Below are 20,244 nucleotides of genomic sequence, written 5' to 3'. Positions count from 1 at the left end.
TGTACAGATTTTTTTGCATTAATTTTGTCAGGATGGGATACATTTGAAATGTGTGTCATGTCTGTTTTCACTTGTGTCTTTGTTCCCCATGACCACCATCCCGTTCTGGTTTTTTGACTCTTAAGTGCCTGGTGTGTGCGGGGAACTGTCCTCCTCGGCAATCGATCAGAGACTGATGGATGCTTGACGTGGAGTGTGCTTTCCCCCCTCAAAAGTCAACATTAAAGACATAATAGCAAGACCAAATGAAGCAACATTTTAAAATCTCTGTGGAAATGTTTCCTCTCTTAGGAAGTCAGATTTCATTTTGGTAACATGGTGTTAGTCCAGCTACCTTCCAGTTTATCCACAGTCCCTCAGAGTAGACAGGGGGAATTTTGAATACAGAAGCAAAAAATGAGTAGGGTAAAACATCCTTCTGTAGAAACAGACATGCCTCCGCTTTTCACTTGTGAATAGTCATGTCATTTTTATTTTCGTTACTGCTTACCTTTAAGAGAGTGTTTGCATGATACACGCAAACGTGTATCACCTCATCCTTGAGACAGTAGTCAGGGGCTTGCGTTGCTGGAAGGCAGATGAGGGATTTGAATGTAAGGGATTGTCAGGAAAACTTCAACGGAAATACAAGAAGCTTAAAAAATACATAATGATGTTGAACTCCAGTTTAAATGATGGAAATCCTCAGTTTATCTAGGGGTTTGCTTTCCACATCTACTTGAAATTATACACGTGTTCATGATTTCATAGTCTGAGCAGCTGGAACTAACGTCTTTCCTAATGTGAATTTGCTTAACTGAAACTCAGTTCGCTGTAGATACCTGGCTGGGTTGTTTTGAAAGCAAGTGTTTCACCAGTAACGTGTCTCAGTTATCTGAATACAGTGTGAACTGTTTGCAAGATGCCATTTGTCTTCCATACACAGAAGCAGGCTTTCTAAATTTCAGATTGCTTTAAGTTTGGATTCTTGATTTAAGATGGATTCAGGACGTGGAGAACCTCGCTGAAATACTAATTAATTGGCATTACTTTGAGCAGATTTGTTCGCATCCACAGTGTTTCATAACTCCCTGCATGTGATCAAAGTTCTAGCTTTATTTTAGTTTCCTCTTAATTCTTTTACGGCAATTCAGTATAAGGAGCGATAAAATTTATTGTCACCAGGTGAGAATTACTTAGACCACAGTCACAGCTTAACCCTTTGAGATCCAGTATTGCATTGACTTTTTCCTTGACTTCTAGGTTCCTAGGTACATATTTTACCTTTTAACCAAATTACAAGATTCCTGAGATACTTGGATGCTTTTGAAAATGTCTTCATGGAAGCTTCTCAGGAACCCTCTGCTTTTCATGCTGTTAGCCTGTGAATGATTGTGGCACAGTTTTACCTCTTTAGAAGCCTGAGAGTTCAGTCTTTTAAGGAAACAGTCAGATGAGCTGATTATTTTACCCTGTCATTCTAGCGGGATGCAAGTCCAGTTCAGTCGTGACCACTTATATCCCATGTGCAAGGTTGCTGATTAGAAAACACCTCTATTCTATAAAAGTGACAGTTTTTAAATAGCAAAAAAGCGTCTTGAGAATTTCAGATTATTTCAGCTGAAATCCAAACCACATTGAAACATGAAGTTTAAGGGCCAAGATTTTACTTTTTAAGGTTTACAACATGGCAAGTGTAGTAAAACACAGGTGGAGTTTTTGCAGTTAGAGGCAGAAGGAGAAAGTTGGAGAAGGTATTGACTCAAACCAAGAATCTCAATTGCACATCAGGGTCACGCTATCAAAGCTGGAGGTGACTGGGTTGACTTAAAGCCAGCCAGGTAGTCTTACTGTGTGAAAGTCATCGTTGCTTGCTTACCCTGCTCTTGTTGCAGCACATCTAACAATGGTATAAATTACTTAGGATTTAATTTTCTGAATAAATCTTTGAGATCTTATGCAGTTTCATGCTATGTAACAGTTAATTGGTTTGCAAGATGAGATTTTTAGATAAGCTGCATATGCAGAGCACCTTTGTTCACAACAGATTAATGAAGCAGAAATCTTTAGTTAATGTGATGAAAACATTTTTTAGTTCTTTAGACTGTGACTGCACATTTTAGTCTTAAATGAAAGCATAGCCCTACTTTTTCTTTTTACCTAACTGCATTCATCAGCTCAGATGTTCATTAGCTCTTAAAAGTGTTGAAAGAATCTAGTTGTCTTGAACATGCTTCATACACCCCTCTTATATTTGTTTGTTTGTGTTGTTGTTTTTTTTAAGTAGGGTAGTCTTGACCCCAGCCGACACACAGCAATCGCAGACCTCTCAGACTCGTAGAAAACCACGCACCTTGCCTCAAAAAGCATACGGTACCCTTGACCTGAGTATAGGTCTGTGCGAGGCAGCGGTTCTCGATACTCTTAAGAAATGCGCATGGTTTCCTGTGAGTATGGAATGGAGTGGGACCCTAATTCTGAGCAGTGTCCTTGGACTCTACCATAATTCACATTAGCTAATAACCATAGCCAAAGTAACATTTTGCATGTAATTGTCTTTAATTTTGCCTTAGCAATTGATTTGCCACGTAAGCAGAATCGCTTTGGATGCCTGCCTTGCTACCGACTGGGTCAATGAGCCGCTCGGGCAGCGGGTGCAGGACGGCTCCCTACTGCGGCAGGGCTTTGTTGCTTGGGGCATGCCGCTGCGGGACTTCGACTGGATTAGAGAGGAGAGGAGGTCTCTGTGTCTTCCTGTATCTTGCTATTCCCCTGGTAGGGAAGAAGAGAAAGAAGCTGTGATTATTAACAAGGTTTAAGTCAAGTCTTAAAACTTTTAGACACGTTCAGGAGGCAAACATTCAGCTTTTTGAAAGGGTCTGTATATGCACGGTGTATTATATATGCATAGGAGTTTTTCTCCAAAGCCTGGCCAAATAATCATGTTCAATCTAGACTTCAAAATGTATTTAAACTAAAAAAAAAAAAAAAAGTCTACTTGTTTCTTTTACCGCAGCACCATACTCTTTTGAGGGTATGTATAAAAATTGCCTTAGATAATTCAACCTACTAGAGATTTCTGCTGGTCTTGGTCGGAAGCCTGGATATACTGTAAGTATACCAGAAGTATTGAGGGAGGGTATTGATGGGTTTTTTTACCCGATAAGCTTGTTCTGAGCAGATTTGGTCGGAAGCCTGGATATACTATAAGTATACCAGAAGTATTGAGGGAGGGTATTGATGGGTTTTTTACCAGATAAGCTTGATGTGAGCAGATTTTGAATCATGGTACTGAAGCAAAGCACAATTTTGTGACAATAGTTGTGTGCGGTAGAAGTAAATGCTGTACTGATGTTCATATGCTCTTAAAGGGCAACTGTGATGGATGCTGTCAGAGGTGGTGTTCATTAGTTTTATGCATAAGTACGCAGAAGAAAATATACAGAAGTTTTTTCTAATTGCATGTACAAAAATTAGTTTTTGCAATCGTATGTAATATTGTGTCTGACTCTTTTTTCCTGAGCCTGCATTCCTAGTAATGGTAACTGTTAGCTACATTGCAAATCATACAATGGATTGCAAATCACAAAACAGGTAATCTGTTCAATATACATGCCAAGTCTATCTGCTTAAAATAGTACTAGTTCTGCAAAGGCAGAAATCATCCACTAAATTAAATCTTTCTACAGTCCAGTGCTGCTATGAGAATTGCATTCCTAAATGAGTACTTAGACGTTCTCTAACCTATGGAAATAAATTGTGAATGCCTAATCCCAGCCTTTTTATAGGATGGGAGCCAAGACAATCAGTGCTTGAAGAGCGTACAGTTAGTAAAACAAAACTCTCAGGGGGATTTGATCACTTTGTCCCTCAGCAGTACAAGATTGGGTGGAGACACAGAAACAACTGGACTTGTTTGCCACTTCTCTGAACAAGAAGGCATTTGTCCATGGCGGCAGACGTGGCCTGGACCATGACTAGGCCGGTGGCTGTTGATCTCTTTGATGAGGGGTACTCGAGTATTGCTAGTGCTGTTGCCACAGAGCTAGGTCTTTGAGTCATCAGCAGCATCCATGATAAAAGCAGCCTGTCCTCTGGCAGACAGGCCACCCAAAACTAAGCAGCAATAACGAGACTTCACCAGCCTGGGTGCCAGCTAGTCTTGGAGCCAGGGGAACCTGACCGTGGCATGCTTCGGAGGCAGATTCAGCAGATCCGCCTTTGTTCCCAGGTTTCACAAATGCTCCCTTGTGATTCTCTGTCATAATTTCTCAGGTTCTTTGATTGAGGATGTTTGTGTCTCCACCTTCGTAGTTGCTTTTCGTCTTCCAACCCTGAGGTACCTTTCAGTGTCTCCTTGTGTCTGGCATAAGGAGTCTTAATTGCATGGTAGCAGTTGCTCTTCTTATTGCCTGTTTTGGATTCAGCCATAGGTTACTGAAATCAAATATTACTCCTGTTGGCTACATGCTGCTGGACCTACAGTGCTTTTGAACGTGCAGGAGATACCCAAAGTTGGAAGTGGGAATTACGTGATTTTTAATGATTCTGTGCTTCTCAATAGTTATGCTCCTTGCTCTCTTTTTGGCTGGTGGGTGCAGACAAGATGCCTCGTTGCAGTGGCAGTACATCTGAGATGACAAGGAGTTTGTATTTGAGCAACTGGACTTGTCGGTATCAGCGTCGTGATGAAGCAGGATGATGACTTGCATCATCAGGACAAGTCCTACAGGAGACTGCAGTAGTCTCAGACGAATATACCCCTTGGCCTCTTTTGGCTAAGTTGTTGCATTTTAAGTTGCAAGAAATGGTTCTTCACAGTTGTTTTGACAAGAGGATGAGAACTGTTGACAATCCAGACAGCTCAAGTCCACCTGCCTAGTAGAGATTTTATGTTTACTCAGTGGCAAACCTGCTGAATACAAACTCAGACTTCTGCGAGACTTCACTTAGGGGCTCGATCCACTGAGGATGAGGGTTGCATCTTCCCCTCCTCCTTCACCGTGATAGATGTTTTAAAGAGAGATGTGGGAACCTATCTCAGCTGTCTGTATGTTGAAGAAGCGGAGCCTCCGAACAGTCAAAAAGAACTTGAGAACACCCTGACGGTGGTGGGCGTCGCTGGGTGGGTCTGGGTGGTGGTACTCCACAGAGCCGGCAGGATCGGCCATTCTTCCGCAGCTTAGGTTTCTAGATATTTTTGTGGCTTCTTTCATCAAACTTAGCTACGTGCTCCCCTGCATTTTAAATAGAAATAGATCTCCTTTTGTTCTAATTGAAGGTTTTCAGTCTCTGATATTTATTTGCTTTACTTGTTTGCTAAATGCAAGCACGCTTTATCAGTATAGCCGACGAAATGTGTACCCTGTGCTTAGATATGTAGTCTTAGATGTCCTCTGGTCATGTTTCTGCTGCTAGGCGTAGTAAATTCACTCGCGAAGGTGGCAAATTGGTTCAAGGGTCCATGGCTGTTGACAGCAGCCCTAGAATAAATGTGCCTTACAGGGATGAAACTGCTTGCGCCGAAGAACTGTAGCTCAGAAATTGGGTGTGAGATTGCAGGTGGAACACATAGAAACAGAAAACTTGCCACTGATGCAACATCATTTTAGTAGCAAGAATTTCTCTCTATTACTCTGTATCTCCAGGCCTAAAGCTCAAGCACACTTTATTTGTTGTGGTCATAGGACAATTTCACTCTAGTTACGGGACAGTACTGCTGTAAACGGGTTTGTTTCTTGAGGTGTTGGAAATGCAGTGATGGTGTTTGGGAAGAGAGGCACTCTGTGACAGGATAGATGTTGGCATTGGCACATTGAACAGGCCAGGGAGCAGGAGGCCTGCAGGCAGGGTGTAGTTTGGAAAAGGGATGTCTGTATTTGTTTCTTGCTACTGGCGAGTGTAAAGGTCTGAATATTAATAATATGGTAGAGAAAGAATATAGTCTTGGAAGATGTGTATGTGTTGGGACTTAGACAGAGCTGCCAGAGGAGCCGCGAAGATCATCTCCTTACTCTCAGTGGTAAAAAACAGTAGTGTTGATAAAATGGAGAGAGAGAGGTGGGAATTGGCTCCGTGTTACATCCAAGTTTTAAAAAGAAAAAAAAAATCATGAGAAGGAAAGATGCAAGACTGGATAGAGAGGCACATGGATGGAGTAGGTGTGAGAGGATGCATGGTTATCTTCAGATGGAAGAAAAAATCACAAGTGGAAAAATCTTACTGGTTTGTAGTCACTGGACATAGCTGGGGATTTGAGTTGGAGCAAGTGACGGCCATAGCATTCAGTAACGCGTTGTCAAGATCAACAGCTGTCTTCAAACTTTTCTGCCTTGAAAAATTAAAGCTTTTTTAGTTATTTGAAGTATTGAAGCTCCCTTAATGTGATATATCACCTATTCCCGTGTCATTGTGGCTTCAGCCATAAAATACTAGTTAATTTTTATTTTTCTCAACAAAAGGCCTTACTAGAGTACCTCACATGAAACTCTCACTGCCCCTAAAAATGCCTTCAAAGCTGAGGGACAAAGAGAGAGGGATATGGGATATCTTATTGTATTCAAAATAGCTTTTGTTACTCAACAGTATTTTTATTCCTTTTTTTAATAGATCCTAATTATCTCATGGCTAATGAACGCATGAACCTGATGAACATGGCAAAACTGAGCATCAAGGGGTTGATTGAATCGGCACTTAATCTGGGCAGGACGCTGGACTCCGACTACGCTCCTCTTCAGCAGTTCTTCGTGGTGATGGAACATTGCCTTAAACACGGCTTGAAAGGTAACCTTGCTTGAGGGGAGTCCTCCCAGGCTGTTTGTCATAGCGTAGGAGCAAGAAAGAGCAATCTTGTTTTAAAAATCTAGTTTTGTAATCTCCAGTAGACTAAGGGGAGGCTGAGCAGGGTCAGTACTGTGATTACAGTTGACTTGACAGGCCACGGGAAGGGAAAAAGCGTCTGCTGAAGGTCTAACACTGCAGGTGAAAAGTTCACAGTTGTTGCAGGTCCTTGCCATTTTTAAAACAGCTTTGCAGATGACTTGAGTATAACTAAGTGATCAGTGATAAAATTAGCTCCTCAGCAAACTCATGACTCCCTTTTTTTCTGCACTTCCTCATGCTTTACGGACCCAACAGTCCTCTTGCTGGAAGAGGAACTGCAACACGGAGGTCCTTTCTCAATAGTTCTATCAAAACTGAGGATTTCAGCTTTGTGCAGCTAATGTCTTGTAAACTGCTTTCTAAAATAGCAAGCAGAGCATATATTTAACTGTATAATACGGAGTCACAACTAAAATTCCCAAGTACTGGACTGCTTTGCTTGATGTGCTGCCCTTGCGTGATAGTAGCTTGAGATGAAAAGCGGAAGATACTAAATGCCCTCTCAGCACCCACACGTACATCCCGCGCTACTTCTTTAGCAGTCGTGTTCAGCATTATGCGCAGAAGAAGTGATTCCTGTGCTGGTTAAGGTAACATGGTGCAAGAAAGAAGTGTTCATATTCTTCAGCTTCTTTGTTGATCCATTTGCCAGTGTCCCTACTGCTGGTCATAAGTTTGAAGTTAACAGAGTTCTCGGTCTTCTCACTGCTGCTGTGAAGTAGCAGTAAGAACTATGGAAGAAGAAAATTAATTTCCAGCTTTAGTACCTAGGGGTCTCTAGAAAGCTTTTCTGAAGGAGGAAAGGCTGCACAGAGAAGCCCCTGGCAGCTACGGAGAAGGAGCGGGTTCAGAGTGGTGTGGTCCTTTTCCTTGGAATGTGATGGTCAGTGGAAGAAAATGACCGCTCACGCATCAAGTGTAACGTAGGGACAGTGACAGCGTCCTAGTAGAAATGTTGACCTCTAGCAGTGAATCTAAGTTGCTGGTTATCACCGGATGTTGTTGTTTTAGCATATTGGGGATGTATGGAATATTTTCTGGCATCTGTCTCAAGCTCCTGTTGCCTTATTTGAATGATACCAGTAATTGCCACACTCGGGCGTAAAAAGTCATCTTTTGTACTTGCCTAGCAGCAGAAGAATCTTTCTGGCAATTTTTGTTTCCTGTTTATTCACTTCTGACCATGTTTGAGAATGTATTTAGTCAGCACAGGCCTAACTGGTTCGTTTTATTTCTTTTTCTTTTCTAGCCAAAAAGACTTTTCTTGGGCAAAATAAGTCGTTTTGGGGACCTCTAGAACTAGTAGAAAAACTTGTTCCTGAAGCTGCAGAAATTACAGCTAGTGTTAAGGATCTCCCAGGGCTGAAGTAAGTACAGTCTTTTACTGCACAAGTACCTAATATGTTTTTTATTGTAAGAAGGATCCTGAAGAAGAGAAGGAACGGCAGACATAAGCTTCAGGAGTACATCTGCCACCTTCTGCTGATAAAAATGGATCTCTTTACTCTCCTTTATTCTTAATCAAGGAACTGCAGAAGGAGAGGATAGCATATATTCTGTGTTAAGCACATGGGGTGTTACGGGCAGTAGTGCATTTATTGCTAGCACTAAGTGGGTGACGATGTGTCTCAGGAATGGGAACAGCCTTTACTGACTCTCTGAAGTCAGACTGAAGAGGAAGGGAGTTGGAAGGAAAGGTGATGACAGATTAAATAGTTTTGAGGCTGATAGAGGTAATTTTTCTTTTAAATAAATTCAGGTAAACTTGTAAAGTTTGTGTAAAAGGGAGGCTCAGCCACAAAGTCGGAGAAGATACTAGCTTATGTTAAAAAGGGGAGGAAAAAACCCACTTTAAGCATATATTGCTTTTAGAAATTTCAGTCGTTTCAGACATCGTATTCAGGTTTGCTTATTCCATGCTAAAAAGAAACCATAAGAGGCTTTCAGCCTGGGGAATAGGAAAAAAGGTATAAGGAAGCTTTTGTGTGAGTAGCAGGACTAAGGATTAAATCTTCTTTGCTGAAAGATGTGAATAGGTTCAATAACCGTTTCTTTCGGGTTGGTATTTACCGATGTACATATGGACAAGTGCTTTTACTGGAGATCTGTGCAGAATTCCTCCTGGAACAGCTTACAGGACCAGCGTGGAGTGCCAACGGTGTTGTGCCAGAGCTCCTGTTACCTTTTCCTGTTGTAAAAAAATATTGAAACATTAAATAAATTGAAATAAAGAACAGTTTTGGAATAAGTTGCTAAATCTCAGCCTTGAGTTCATACTAACCCTTGGGAAATGTCATGTCATGTATCAGTGAGGTCAAGAACGGGGAGTAATGAAGATGACTTTCATGGGCAGTTGCTGCTTATACTAGTTAGGGTTAGAAAATAAAGTATCCCACGTGCTGTTTGGTATAAGGCAGCTGACTGACTGCTGGAGATGGAAGAGAAATTTCCTTCTAATCAGAATACTGCTCAACATGGGGGATTTACAGCTTCCGTTGGAGCATCTGGCTTCTGGCCAGCATGCCAGGGTAGATGAGCCAGAGCTGTGATGCAGCATATCAGTTATCGTATTTTTGAAGCTGCTTGCTTCAGATCGCCAGGAGAAACAGAGGGGGAAGGACTGTAACTATAACCCATTGCATCCTGTGAGTGAGTTAATGAGCAAAATAGTTGAAGAGAACAGTACCGAATTTGTGTTTTCGGTTGTCTTTGTGGATTCTCACCCAACGTGACAGCTACCTGAAGGAGTGGTCCTTGGGCATCTGTGCTGAACTGAAGCATACACATGTTCTTCTGACTTGCCTTACGCAAAACTGATTTTTGAATTAGAAGGTGATGTGTTGAAGCAGCTGATCTCTTTTTATGAGCAGCATCCGGCAGGGGTAAAGTCAGGGAAATATTTTTAGTATAACAACAAATACATAATTAGTTATGAGAGAAGCCGTGATTGCTTAGATAAACTTGTCTGTAACTATTTGCATTTCCCTGTTTTCGTCAGTGCCAGCTCTATCTTTGAGATGCAGAAACTTTATATAGGAAAGGATTATTAAAGCTGTTCGTGAATGTGCATTGCAGGATGTCTGTAACTGTTTTGTTTCTGGCCTTTGTAGGACACCTGTAGGTAGAGGCAGAGCTTGGCTTCGCCTGGCTCTAATGCAGAAGAAACTTTCAGAATACATGAAAGCCTTGATTAACAGAAAGGATCTTCTCAGGTGAGTGCTGAGCTTGCTCTCCAATTAGGTTAGGTTGACTTCTGCCCTCTTTTAAGATCTTTACAATCTTTTATGCCCAAGTGGTAAGTTATGTGTATACTTTTTTTGAGAAATGGTAATATTTGTGAAATGCAGAGCTTCCTCTGAGGGATTAAAAATGCTTAGTATTCTTTCTTAATTCAGAAGCTGTTATTTCTCCACTTTTGTTGTCTCAAGTATCCATTAGAATAAACACAGATTTTGGTTCCAAAGAGGTGATTTGGGTGAAATAATTGTACCGAGGAGATACAGCATTCTCTGTCTGCAAGATCTTGGCTCTAGATGTATTTCTGACCCTGGCACTTCATTACCATCTGACTTGGAACAAGTCATTTCACTTCTCTGTGTCTCCGCTTCCCACTCATAAAACAGCAATAATTTTGTAGTTTAATTGAAAGTCCGTGGATTTGAACTACTATGTCTGTGTAAAGCCGTAGGATTTAATAAATATGTGGGTGTTTCTTTACTCAAACAAGTAGGTTTTTGTCGGCTGTCCATGTAGATCCATAGCCGACTTGGGGTTAGAAAGGAGAACTTGGTGTTGTCCACTGGAAAATGTGGCTTGTGTTAATGAAAGTATGTAATAGAGTAGTAGAAGTATGCTACTTAAAAAAACTCTGATATTAAGCCCCAGTCTTAAATCCTCAATGTGCTATACCGTTACTCAAGAATCATGCTTACTTTCCACACCCTTCAACAGTGAGGGACCAGGATTCCTGCTTCTTGGGTCTTCACCTCATCTAAAGACTTACTGTGCTAACAGAGATGTGTTCAGTCAGAGCAGCGGTATATTGATAGTACATAGGAGTACATTTCTGTGTGGAATATGTGCCGCTGCTTGGGTTCTTGTTAAGGCTGAGCTTGCATTATATTGTTGTATGAACTAGCAGGGATCCCGTGCTAGTTGACATCATTTTAGTTGACTTCTAAAGATGCAACACCTGTCTCCTCTTGCCGTGCATCCTGCAGTGAATTTTATGAGCCTAATGCATTGATGATGGAAGAAGAAGGTGCGATCATTGCTGGCCTCCTGGTAGGTTTGAACGTCATCGATGCCAACTTCTGCATGAAAGGAGAAGACCTGGACTCACAGGTACTGGGCGTTCACTTAATGTTTTTTTCTGCTCATTTAAATTGGAAGAATTTTCCACTGTAGGCGGCTTTCATCAACCGAGATACAAGTTTGTTACTATATGTTACAGAAGACTAATATAAGCTTGTTACTATGATTGTGGTCTTTGGTCAGCTGGCGGTGCTGAGATCAGAGACTCAGGATTTTGGTGTTCTCTTTGCTGCTGCATTTTGCTATGGTCTGCATGCAGGTCAATGTGCAGTGAAATGTAGTAAATGAAAAAGGAGGCAAAAATGGGGAAGGACTTAGCCAAAATGAGGGGAGAAATGGACAGAACTGTTAATTGCCTCACGCTGTGTGATGAGATCATTGTAGCTGTTAAACAAAAGAAAATGAGCCTGTATGCGCTTATGTTCCAGCTTGCGTAGGCAGTGTATATACAGATACAGTGATGGTAATGGTTTGTCCTTATGTCCTAAGGCTTGCTGCTTATTCTCCTATATTTTTGCTTGAAATACGCCATGTTTTCATTAATTTTGCGTAGATTACTGTTACAATGAATCCTTGCTATAATACAACATGTACTGATGTACCAGCTCAATGACTCTAAAGTTTCACAACTACAGACGGTGTTTAGTCTTAGAAAAAGTGTTTAATGTAAAATGCCCATTTTTCTTTCCTAGGTTGGAGTTATTGATTTCTCAATGTATTTGAAAGATGGGAACAGCACAAAAGGCAGTGAAGGGTAGGTACACGGACAATTGTCCTTCTTCTTATCTCTTGGTAACTTGTGTTCACGTATTCCGGGTTGCCCTGCAAGCTGCTACATTTTTAATTAAAAAGCTACTTAGACTGAATTGCTCTTCTGTGATAAACCGTAACATATAAATAAGATACTGAAAATATTGGGAGGAGGCAGAGGAAAAGGAAAGTCTCCCAGAAATTTTGTGGTCTTCCTTAACTGGCAATTGAAGATAAAAAAATTTTAAAAACGACCCTCTGCCGAGCTGGGTCTGCCATTCTTTAAAGCCTGTTGGGTAAGCAGCTTAGTAGCCTTCACCAGTGGTATGGCTAGCAGGACAGTAGTTGATTTTTTGGCACCTTAAAATCCTTAGAAAAAATATTTCTCAATTGGAAAAGATCACAACTGTAATAATAGCCTAAAGTACTTGTGCCAGCATACACAAATGGAGCTGTGCAACATTCAGAGCAAGTGATTGAAAACTACGGTGTGGGCACCCTGACATACGGATCAGGTGTTGCAGTTTTCTAAGGTTCTTCAAGAGTACTTCTTCCTTGTAAGGAAATTCAGCTAGTTTGTATTCAGGTATACATTTAATAATTATCCCTCAGGATCAGGTGTTTTGATTGCATTTATTTTATCTATAATTTCATTTTTAGAACGTTCTTTTCTTTAGTTAAGGTTTCCTGCTGGAAGTGCATGCAAAACATGCGTTTGTTGACAATTCTCCTTCACTGGAGTTTGGTGAGATGACTCTTGTTCAATATAACTGTAGCGCAAAACCAGTTTTACTTTTTCTTTGAAATACTGCTATACTCTTTGAAGTATTGTCTGCCTTAATCATTCTGGTTTGCGTGTCACAAAATGCCTGAGTGTCGTCCAAGTGAAAGTAGCTGTTGCAGCTTCTGAGAAGTCAGGGGACAGTGACTGATTATAGATGCACAGATTGCAATTTGGCTTTGCTATTTCATATGCATCGCATAGGCTCACTGAGACCTAGGGTATCTGTACGCTGGATATGCAGGCTATATCGCCACATTTCCTCTTAGACCTTTAATGGTGTCTCTTAGTTCTTGGAATCCAAATGGCTGAGCTGAATGATTTTTTTTTTTTTCCCCCCTAGAGATGGTCAGATAACTGCTATTTTGGACCAGAAGAACTATGTAGAAGAACTCAATAGACATTTAAGGTAAGACACGATTTATTTATTCTTTATTATATAGTATAGCAAAGCAGAAAAATGGCTGTTATAAAAGAAGAAATTACTGCAGGGTGTTTTTTCTCTTCAACAGTGCTACAGTAAACAACCTACAGGCCAAGGTGGATGCCTTAGAAAAATCCAACACTAAACTGACCGAGGAGGTAAGTGTAATAGAAAATAATCTAATATTTTGGCCTTTTGGAATTGGGGATAAAAAAGGAAAGGGAGGAGTTATTTTCAGATTTCTGGTGTACATAATGATAAGTGTTTAAGGATGGCACTGGAATAACTGACCTGCCGAGGAACTACACTGGCTGTTGCTACTAACTAAGCATGAGGTGGAAAAACAGCCGAATGTTTATGTTAAAAACCAAAAGCTGCTGAATACACTTTATCCCTCTGAAGTCTTCGAGTGCTTTCTGATTTTTGGAAAATGTCTTAGAATAAATTGTACGGTGGGTGTGGTATTGAACGCCATACAGCTGATGTAGGTTATGAGATGTCCAGACATGACCAAGAAATCTATAAACATCTGTTTAGTTTAACAGGTGCAGAAGTTTACTACAGTGTAAAGATAGTAACTGAAATGTTTCAGTAACTTTTTCTCTACCCTGACACAATTTGCAAGAAATAAAGGAAAAATTATCATTGTAGGTTAAACGTTACTCAGTCTGAGCACGAAAAATGGTTGGTACGTGAGTCATAGGTGTAACCTGTGTTTTCAAATTGGTCTTGCAGTTCGTTAGTAATGGCATAAATTTAGTAAAATCTTTTGGGGTCAGTTCCCTGACAAATGGGTGATAGTAGGTCTCATCCTAACGGTTTTGCAGTATCTCTGTCCGCATGTCATTTAGCTCAGCAGAATGATTTTGATTGGGATGTCTCAGTGCTTTTGCAGAACAAATATGAAATAGAAATTCTTTTTTGCTTGTTCACCCTCATGAAAGGAGGTCTGTGTGTCTGGTTATTGAACATTTACTCTAATGGACATTTTCCAAATGATGAGAAGCTTTCGCGATGGAAATTAGTGTATCCACTCTTGCAGTTAAGGAGTTAGAAATGTTTTTTACAATTAAACTTTTTTTTAATTTTAGAAAGATGGTCTGCAGTAGAGGCTGCCTTTCTCAGCGCTACTATCAGAAGTGGCTTTTGATTTATTACCTGCAGAGTATGAGTGCTGTGCCCATTAGCCATGGTACCTGTGGGATTAATTGCGATGTTGACTGAAGTATTTTTTTATTTTCAATAATTTACTTGCTTGTATCTTAGTGAAGTCCACTTGCTGTTCAGAGTAAGAATTTAAGTGACACTGGAACACGCTGTGCCAACCAGGGCTATTTGCAGGGTGTCGTTAATGAACTGTGTCAGATGTCACATCAATTTGTGTATTTGACTTGAGCTGTACCAAAGACTCGCACTTTGATCAGGGTAATTTCTGTTTGGGTTTGTCACTTAATAACACAGCTGATCTCTTGGAACATCACTGAGCTTTTCTTGCGTGCAAGGCTTAAGTAAGTTACGATTTACAAAGCCAGAAGGAATTTTCTGAAGTTATTTTGGACTTGGACCACGCACTCAAAGTAATCTGTTAGTCTGTGGGGATGTCTTCATTGGGGATTCCGCTGAGGCAGATGTCCTGTCTCGTAAGGGTGGTGCGTGCTATGGATCCTCCGTTTCCAGCCAGATCTTCCTCCTTTGATGAGGTGTTCTCATCCTGCTTCTCCTGCCCAAGTGCTTGAGCATCTTGCGTCTCAGATGCTCTACCTAGCAGTGTACCCAAACTCCTGAAGCTTTAGCAAACCCACGCAAGCATTTCTTCTCTGGTAATATATTTCAACAGCTAGAAGTCAGCAAAACTTAGCTGCTATGTGCTCACGTTTTTCCGTTTTGTTATCTTCGGCAAGGGAAGGGGAACGGAGTGAAGATTTCTGTTGAGTTGCGCTAACCTCATGTTACACTGAGTCTAGCAGGTAGAGACCTGAAGAAATCAATAACTTCACTGAAAGACAGGAACCAAAATAGGTTGGGAAGTCTCTGTTTTAGCCGGTACGGGAAATCCATCACACTGGCACTAATTGATGCTTTTTCAGATAGTCTTTCTCCACGGTAGAGGCCGAGTTGTCTTTTGCCACGCAAAATATTTTTTTTTCCTCACTTCAAGTATAAAAAAAGAGTACAGCAAATGTGTCTAGAGAGGAAAAAAAAATGGTCAAGTATGGTTTTTTTATCTTACTGTTGTTCTGTTTTGTTCACAGCTTGCAGTTGCGAACAACAGGATTATTACACTGCAAGAAGAGATGGAACGGGTTAAAGAAGAAAGTTCTTACATTTTAGAGTCCAATCGTAAGGTTGGTGTGTGTGTGTGTGTGTGAATGATTATTGAACCTTTTGGGCAGTCCCAGCCCAAATTCAACCAAGAAGTTGGTGTTTGGAAGAGACTTCATTTCCGTACTAATCTCACACAAAAACTGCACTAGAGAAGAGTGACTCCAGGTGGGCCCTCCGCAGAGGGTAACAGATGGACCCCGGCCGCAGTAAATCCTGCCTGGCCGTAGCTGATGGAACTTGAGTGTGCGCGGAGCCGAGATCTAACACAGCATGTTCCTGGCTTGCTGGGCGGAGGTGTCAGAAGGGACAGGAGGAAAGATGATTTACTGGGGGGGTGGCAAAAAAATTTGGAAGTAGGAGTTCTGCTTTTTTGACCTGAAACGCTACCGTTTTCAGAAATCAAGGGGCAGGATCTAGAATCTTTTTTTGTTGATTTATTGAAAGTGCTAGTAACTATGGCAGAATCTGGTTTTAGTTTTAAAACCCATAAGATATTTTTCTGAGGTTTTGTAACCGTACTCAGTATATTGTTAAAGTTCTGAAAACGGACAGTCTGTGCATTTAATGCCTATCCATTGAAGTGCACTGAGCACCTTCGGAAAACAGGGAAATAGAGGCATTTCACATGGAAGCTGCACGCTGCATTAACTGAATGGCGCTCTGAGTTTTGATAGTTGCAGAATTTGTTTTCTAAGTGGTGGAAAAAGCAAATAATCAGCAAACGTGAGGATTAGTAGTATACGGTGACAAGCTAATTGGGTGTCTTTATTAACTTAGGTCTCTAAAGACAGAACTGCTGATGGACATGCACTGACTGAGGCACGAAAACAGTTAAAGGAGGAGACTCAGCTGCGGCTGGTAAGGACTGTGTGAGCTTGGAGCTCACTACAATGAGCTTTTTCACATAATAACTCCTTGTCAGACAATCACCTTTGAAAATGTTTGGCCAAGGGATTTTTTTCCTTCTTGCCTGCCTGCTTCGGCCTGATCTGAGACAGTCTTGTCAGAAGCGATGTTAATTTTGTGGCTCTATTGATCAGTTCAAGGTCTGTTTCTCAAAATGAGCAGTGCGCTTGCATTTCTAGGTCTGACGCATCCCCCTGGCAGATAAGGATATTGCCGCTATCTGAACTGTTATTCAATATAGTGTGTTCAGCTGGTGGGGGAGAAAAAGCCTGAGCGGAACGTTTTTAGGAAATGAAAAGTCTGCCAGCTTTTCACTAGTTCCCTCCATCATAAAGATGGGTGTCTATAGCACTTTCTGACTCTTTGCTAGCAATGCTGTTTACATTGCTTTAATATTGGACTGAAAATGTGCATTTGTTGTCCTTAATTGTTTTTGATGGGTCAGATCTGTAACTGTGACGCTGTGGCAACGCAGCATGCTTCTAGGATTGGCAGTGCCAGGAGCACCAGTTAAGGGTGGTCATCTCACGGACGGTGAGGAAAGCTGGCTGGTAACGCTGACTGATCCGTATGTTCCAGGATGTGGAGAAAGAGCTGGAGATGCAGATCGGGATGCGACAGGAGATGGAGCTAGCCATGAAGATGCTGGAGAAAGATGTCTGCGAGAAGCAAGATGCGCTGGTGGCGCTCAGACAGCAACTGGATGATCTCAGGGCCCTAAAGCATGAACTGTCTTTCAAGCTGCAGGTAGGGAAATAATTACATCACATGCAGTGAGTTCCAGATAAAATAGATAGCTCTTATTCTTTTTTCCCCCCCCTGTCTATTTAAAAGGTGCTAGGTGTGGAAGGGGTACAGGTTGTATAGCGTACTTGCTGCAAGGAACCTGTAGTACTTCAACAATTGAATGTGGTGGAGGTTAAAGGAAAATGCAGTTTCTTCTGAAGAAAGACTCATGATGATCCAGAAATGTGTGTGTGTGTGTGTGACTGGGGAAAGCATCTTCTGTGTTTTTGTGGTATAAAAACTGAGCCATGGTAGCTTCTGTTGCAGTACAGTCTAGAATTTGAAGGTATATGGTGTAGTTACATACATTACTATGTGATGACGAAAGCAGACTGTCAAGACAAAGAGCAACACAAAATGCTTAGAAAGAAATCCTAAAATAAACTTTAGAACAGGAAAGAGTTGCTTCTGCTCTCCTTGAGCCAATCATTCTGTGCAAAACAGTCAAATTATATTAGCAGCATTAATATGTATTATACAGGAAGCTTCACTGATTATGGTATTGCCCTTTTGTGGGGTCCAGATGCAGCCTATGCCTGTATGGCAAGATGTGTGTCCTTGCAATAGTGACCTGGCATTTGCTTTTTGAGCACCTTCTCCTGCCTCTTTAGTTTCTGCCCCTTTCGTTTCATGTGCCACATGATTTATCGTGGCTTATTTTGGTTTTACCGCTACTTAATAAAAACCATGATGCTACTTTTTCCAGAGTTCAGACATGGGAGTGAAACAGAAGAGTGAATTAAACAGCCGTTTGGAAGAAAAAACAAATCAGATGGCTGCCACCATCAAACAGCTTGAACAAAGGTAAAAAATGAAACTTTTACAATTACAAAATCACGTGTGTATCCTAGTGGTAGTGTCCCACGGATCCTGAATGGACCAGGCGAGAGTGCGAGTGCTCTGCTTAGCCACTAATCAACAGAGCTACACGAGGAGAGTTATAATTTTGTGCGATGCTGTTAGGGGAAGTGTTTTGTATGCTCAGGAGGGCTTCCATTAGAAAAGAACATAGTACTAAACCAGTAATTAACATAGCAGCTTTGTTTATCTACGTCAGCTGCGCTTTTGTACATTATCCAGTCATTATAAGTCAATGACTATCTCTGATAGCACTGATGAAAAATGTAAATATGAACTTAGAGAAGTGCTTGGCTGTTAATGACAGGATTACAGTGGGAGCAGGAAAGACGAGCGTGCGGCAGAGGCCAGGCTCGGAGGTGCTTGGTTATTCCCGATCTCTCTGGGACTGTTTTTAAAAAAATACCCCAAATTGAACCATTCTCATTATGAACAGCCCTGTACTTTCTGAGGGAGATGAGCTCAAAAAAAACCCTCATGTGAAAGTAAATGGAGGAAGATGAGAGGGCAGCCTGGCTGTCGCTAGAAGTTGATTAAGATAGCCCATCGGTATAATATCCATTTGGACTGGGACAAGTTCCATCCTAATGGTCGTGTTGCTGTCATGTGGCTAACCCTCATGAAATTAGGAGGGCCTCAGCATCGAAGTCAGATTGATTTCAGAAGGAGCAGTGCTCCTTTTTCCCTTTTGTCTTGTTCTGGAAGCCAGGCCTTGCGGTGGTTTGGCCAAAGGTTCAGAACTTGGGTCTCTGCGAATTGCCTTGACTGTCGTGCTAGCTCCGAGAAAATCAGGGAAAAGCATAACTCTCAGCCACATGTATTGTCTGGGACTTATTTAATGATTAGGGCGTTGCACTAAATTAACGCTCTCATTTTTGGGTTTATATTTTGAAAGGTTCTTGGTAAAAAATGTCATTTTGTTTGTAGAAAATTTGTATTTTAAAATGTTTTATGATGTCTACTCAGCTAATTGATTTGCTCTTTTTCTCTTGCTGTTCTTATTTTTCCGTTTTCTCATCCTCCCCATTCTGACTTACTTACACAGTGAAAAGGATTTGGTGAAACAGGCAAAAACCTTAAATAGTGCAGCAAACAAACTGATGCAGAAGCATCATTAGACATTTTTATGTCTGGTCACCTCACAGCTCTGACATCAGAACTCATTTATGAGGGGAGAACTTGAGAATTGCTAAAAGCAACTGTTAAAATGTTAATTGTCATCTAAAGTTGATTCGGAATTTGCTGAATTTTTAAAATCAGTGAGTTTTTCTTCAGAGATTTAGTCGGGTATAAAAATCCCTAACTTTGCCATTTAAACTGTGTTAACGTACCAATGAGCTGGCCAATAAACACACCAGAAAAGCATAAGGAATGGGAAATATGTGGCTCTGTACATCCCGGTGGTGCATACCGTATACAGCAGCACAAGTCTTCAACATTTATGGATAGTAGGTGCGTTGGTCAAGCCGGTATCAGATTGGCCAGCTCTGGAAAGTCAACTAGTTTTCTGTGTTACCCTTTTTGTGAAGTAGACGAAAAAATGCGTCCCTGGAAGTTGTTGAAAGTAGTTGTGTGCGTACCCCAAGCCGTTACCCGTTCACTTCTGTTCTGTGGGTTCAGCCCCGAGTCCGAGACAAACGGGCGCGACTCGATAGCTCATCACCGTGAAGACCAACCCTCTTGTAACCGAGACTGCTTGCAACGATTTTGCCTTAGTGACTTGGTGGGAGGGTGGGGACTTACGACTTATCCTTATTCCTTTAAACTTCATGTGTCCAGAATTAGTAGCTAGGTGTCTTAGAGTAACATGATAGAGTGGTAAGTTCAGTGGAAACCTCCTTATCTTTGCATTGTCTTCTACCTCTGCCATGAATCCCTCTAGACATACGTTGCGGTTCTTCCCGACCGAAGGAGGCTGAGGAGAGGTGTTTTGGTAGGTCTCTCCTCTTCTTAGAAAGGGAAGTTACACATTTTACAAAAAATAATCTGATCTTTATACTCTAGTGTTTAAAATAAACAAAAACAAAAAAAAAAAAGGGAAGAAAGGAACAAAATGTGCAGTGGTGGGGAGTGGAAATGGTAATTTGGTACTTGACCGTTCCTTGTCCAAGTAGTTAGTGGTTTAAAAGGAAGAATTGCCTTTTACTATTACACTTCTTTCATTTGCTTCTGACTTTCTGTTGCTCGATACAAATGGAATTTGCTAATGAAAGAACAGCTAAAGCTTGGAAAACAGCTC

The 20,244-nt window shown here is 41.2% G+C and overlaps 1 protein-coding gene across 2 annotated transcripts in view; it reads left to right on the top strand.

Moving 5' to 3' along the window:
* The window catches only part of RUFY3 (RUN and FYVE domain containing 3), a 35,297-nt gene extending 15,669 nt beyond the window's left edge, over positions 1 to 19,628 (top strand). For both annotated transcript variants that reach the window (XM_009578664.1, XM_009578663.1), the window contains 12 exons: positions 6,589 to 6,762; positions 8,111 to 8,228; positions 9,972 to 10,073; positions 11,082 to 11,205; positions 11,868 to 11,929; positions 13,050 to 13,115; positions 13,219 to 13,288; positions 15,383 to 15,481; positions 16,233 to 16,313; positions 16,941 to 17,108; positions 17,854 to 17,951; positions 19,051 to 19,628. In XM_009578664.1, the coding sequence (XP_009576959.1) occupies positions 6,589 to 6,762; positions 8,111 to 8,228; positions 9,972 to 10,073; positions 11,082 to 11,205; positions 11,868 to 11,929; positions 13,050 to 13,115; positions 13,219 to 13,288; positions 15,383 to 15,481; positions 16,233 to 16,313; positions 16,941 to 17,108; positions 17,854 to 17,951; positions 19,051 to 19,123 (1,235 nt within the window). In that variant the 3' untranslated portion in view covers positions 19,124 to 19,628. The remainder of the gene's footprint in view (positions 1 to 6,588; positions 6,763 to 8,110; positions 8,229 to 9,971; positions 10,074 to 11,081; positions 11,206 to 11,867; positions 11,930 to 13,049; positions 13,116 to 13,218; positions 13,289 to 15,382; positions 15,482 to 16,232; positions 16,314 to 16,940; positions 17,109 to 17,853; positions 17,952 to 19,050) is intronic.
* The last annotated feature ends 616 nt before the right edge of the window (positions 19,629 to 20,244 follow it).

The sequence above is a fragment of the Fulmarus glacialis genome, unplaced genomic scaffold (genome assembly GCF_000690835.1).
Source record: "Fulmarus glacialis isolate BGI_N327 unplaced genomic scaffold, ASM69083v1 scaffold3255, whole genome shotgun sequence".
Classification (NCBI taxonomy): Eukaryota; Metazoa; Chordata; class Aves; order Procellariiformes; family Procellariidae; genus Fulmarus; species Fulmarus glacialis.
The sequence above is the reverse complement of the archived record's forward strand: the minus strand, read 5'-3'. Positions and strand labels throughout refer to the sequence as shown.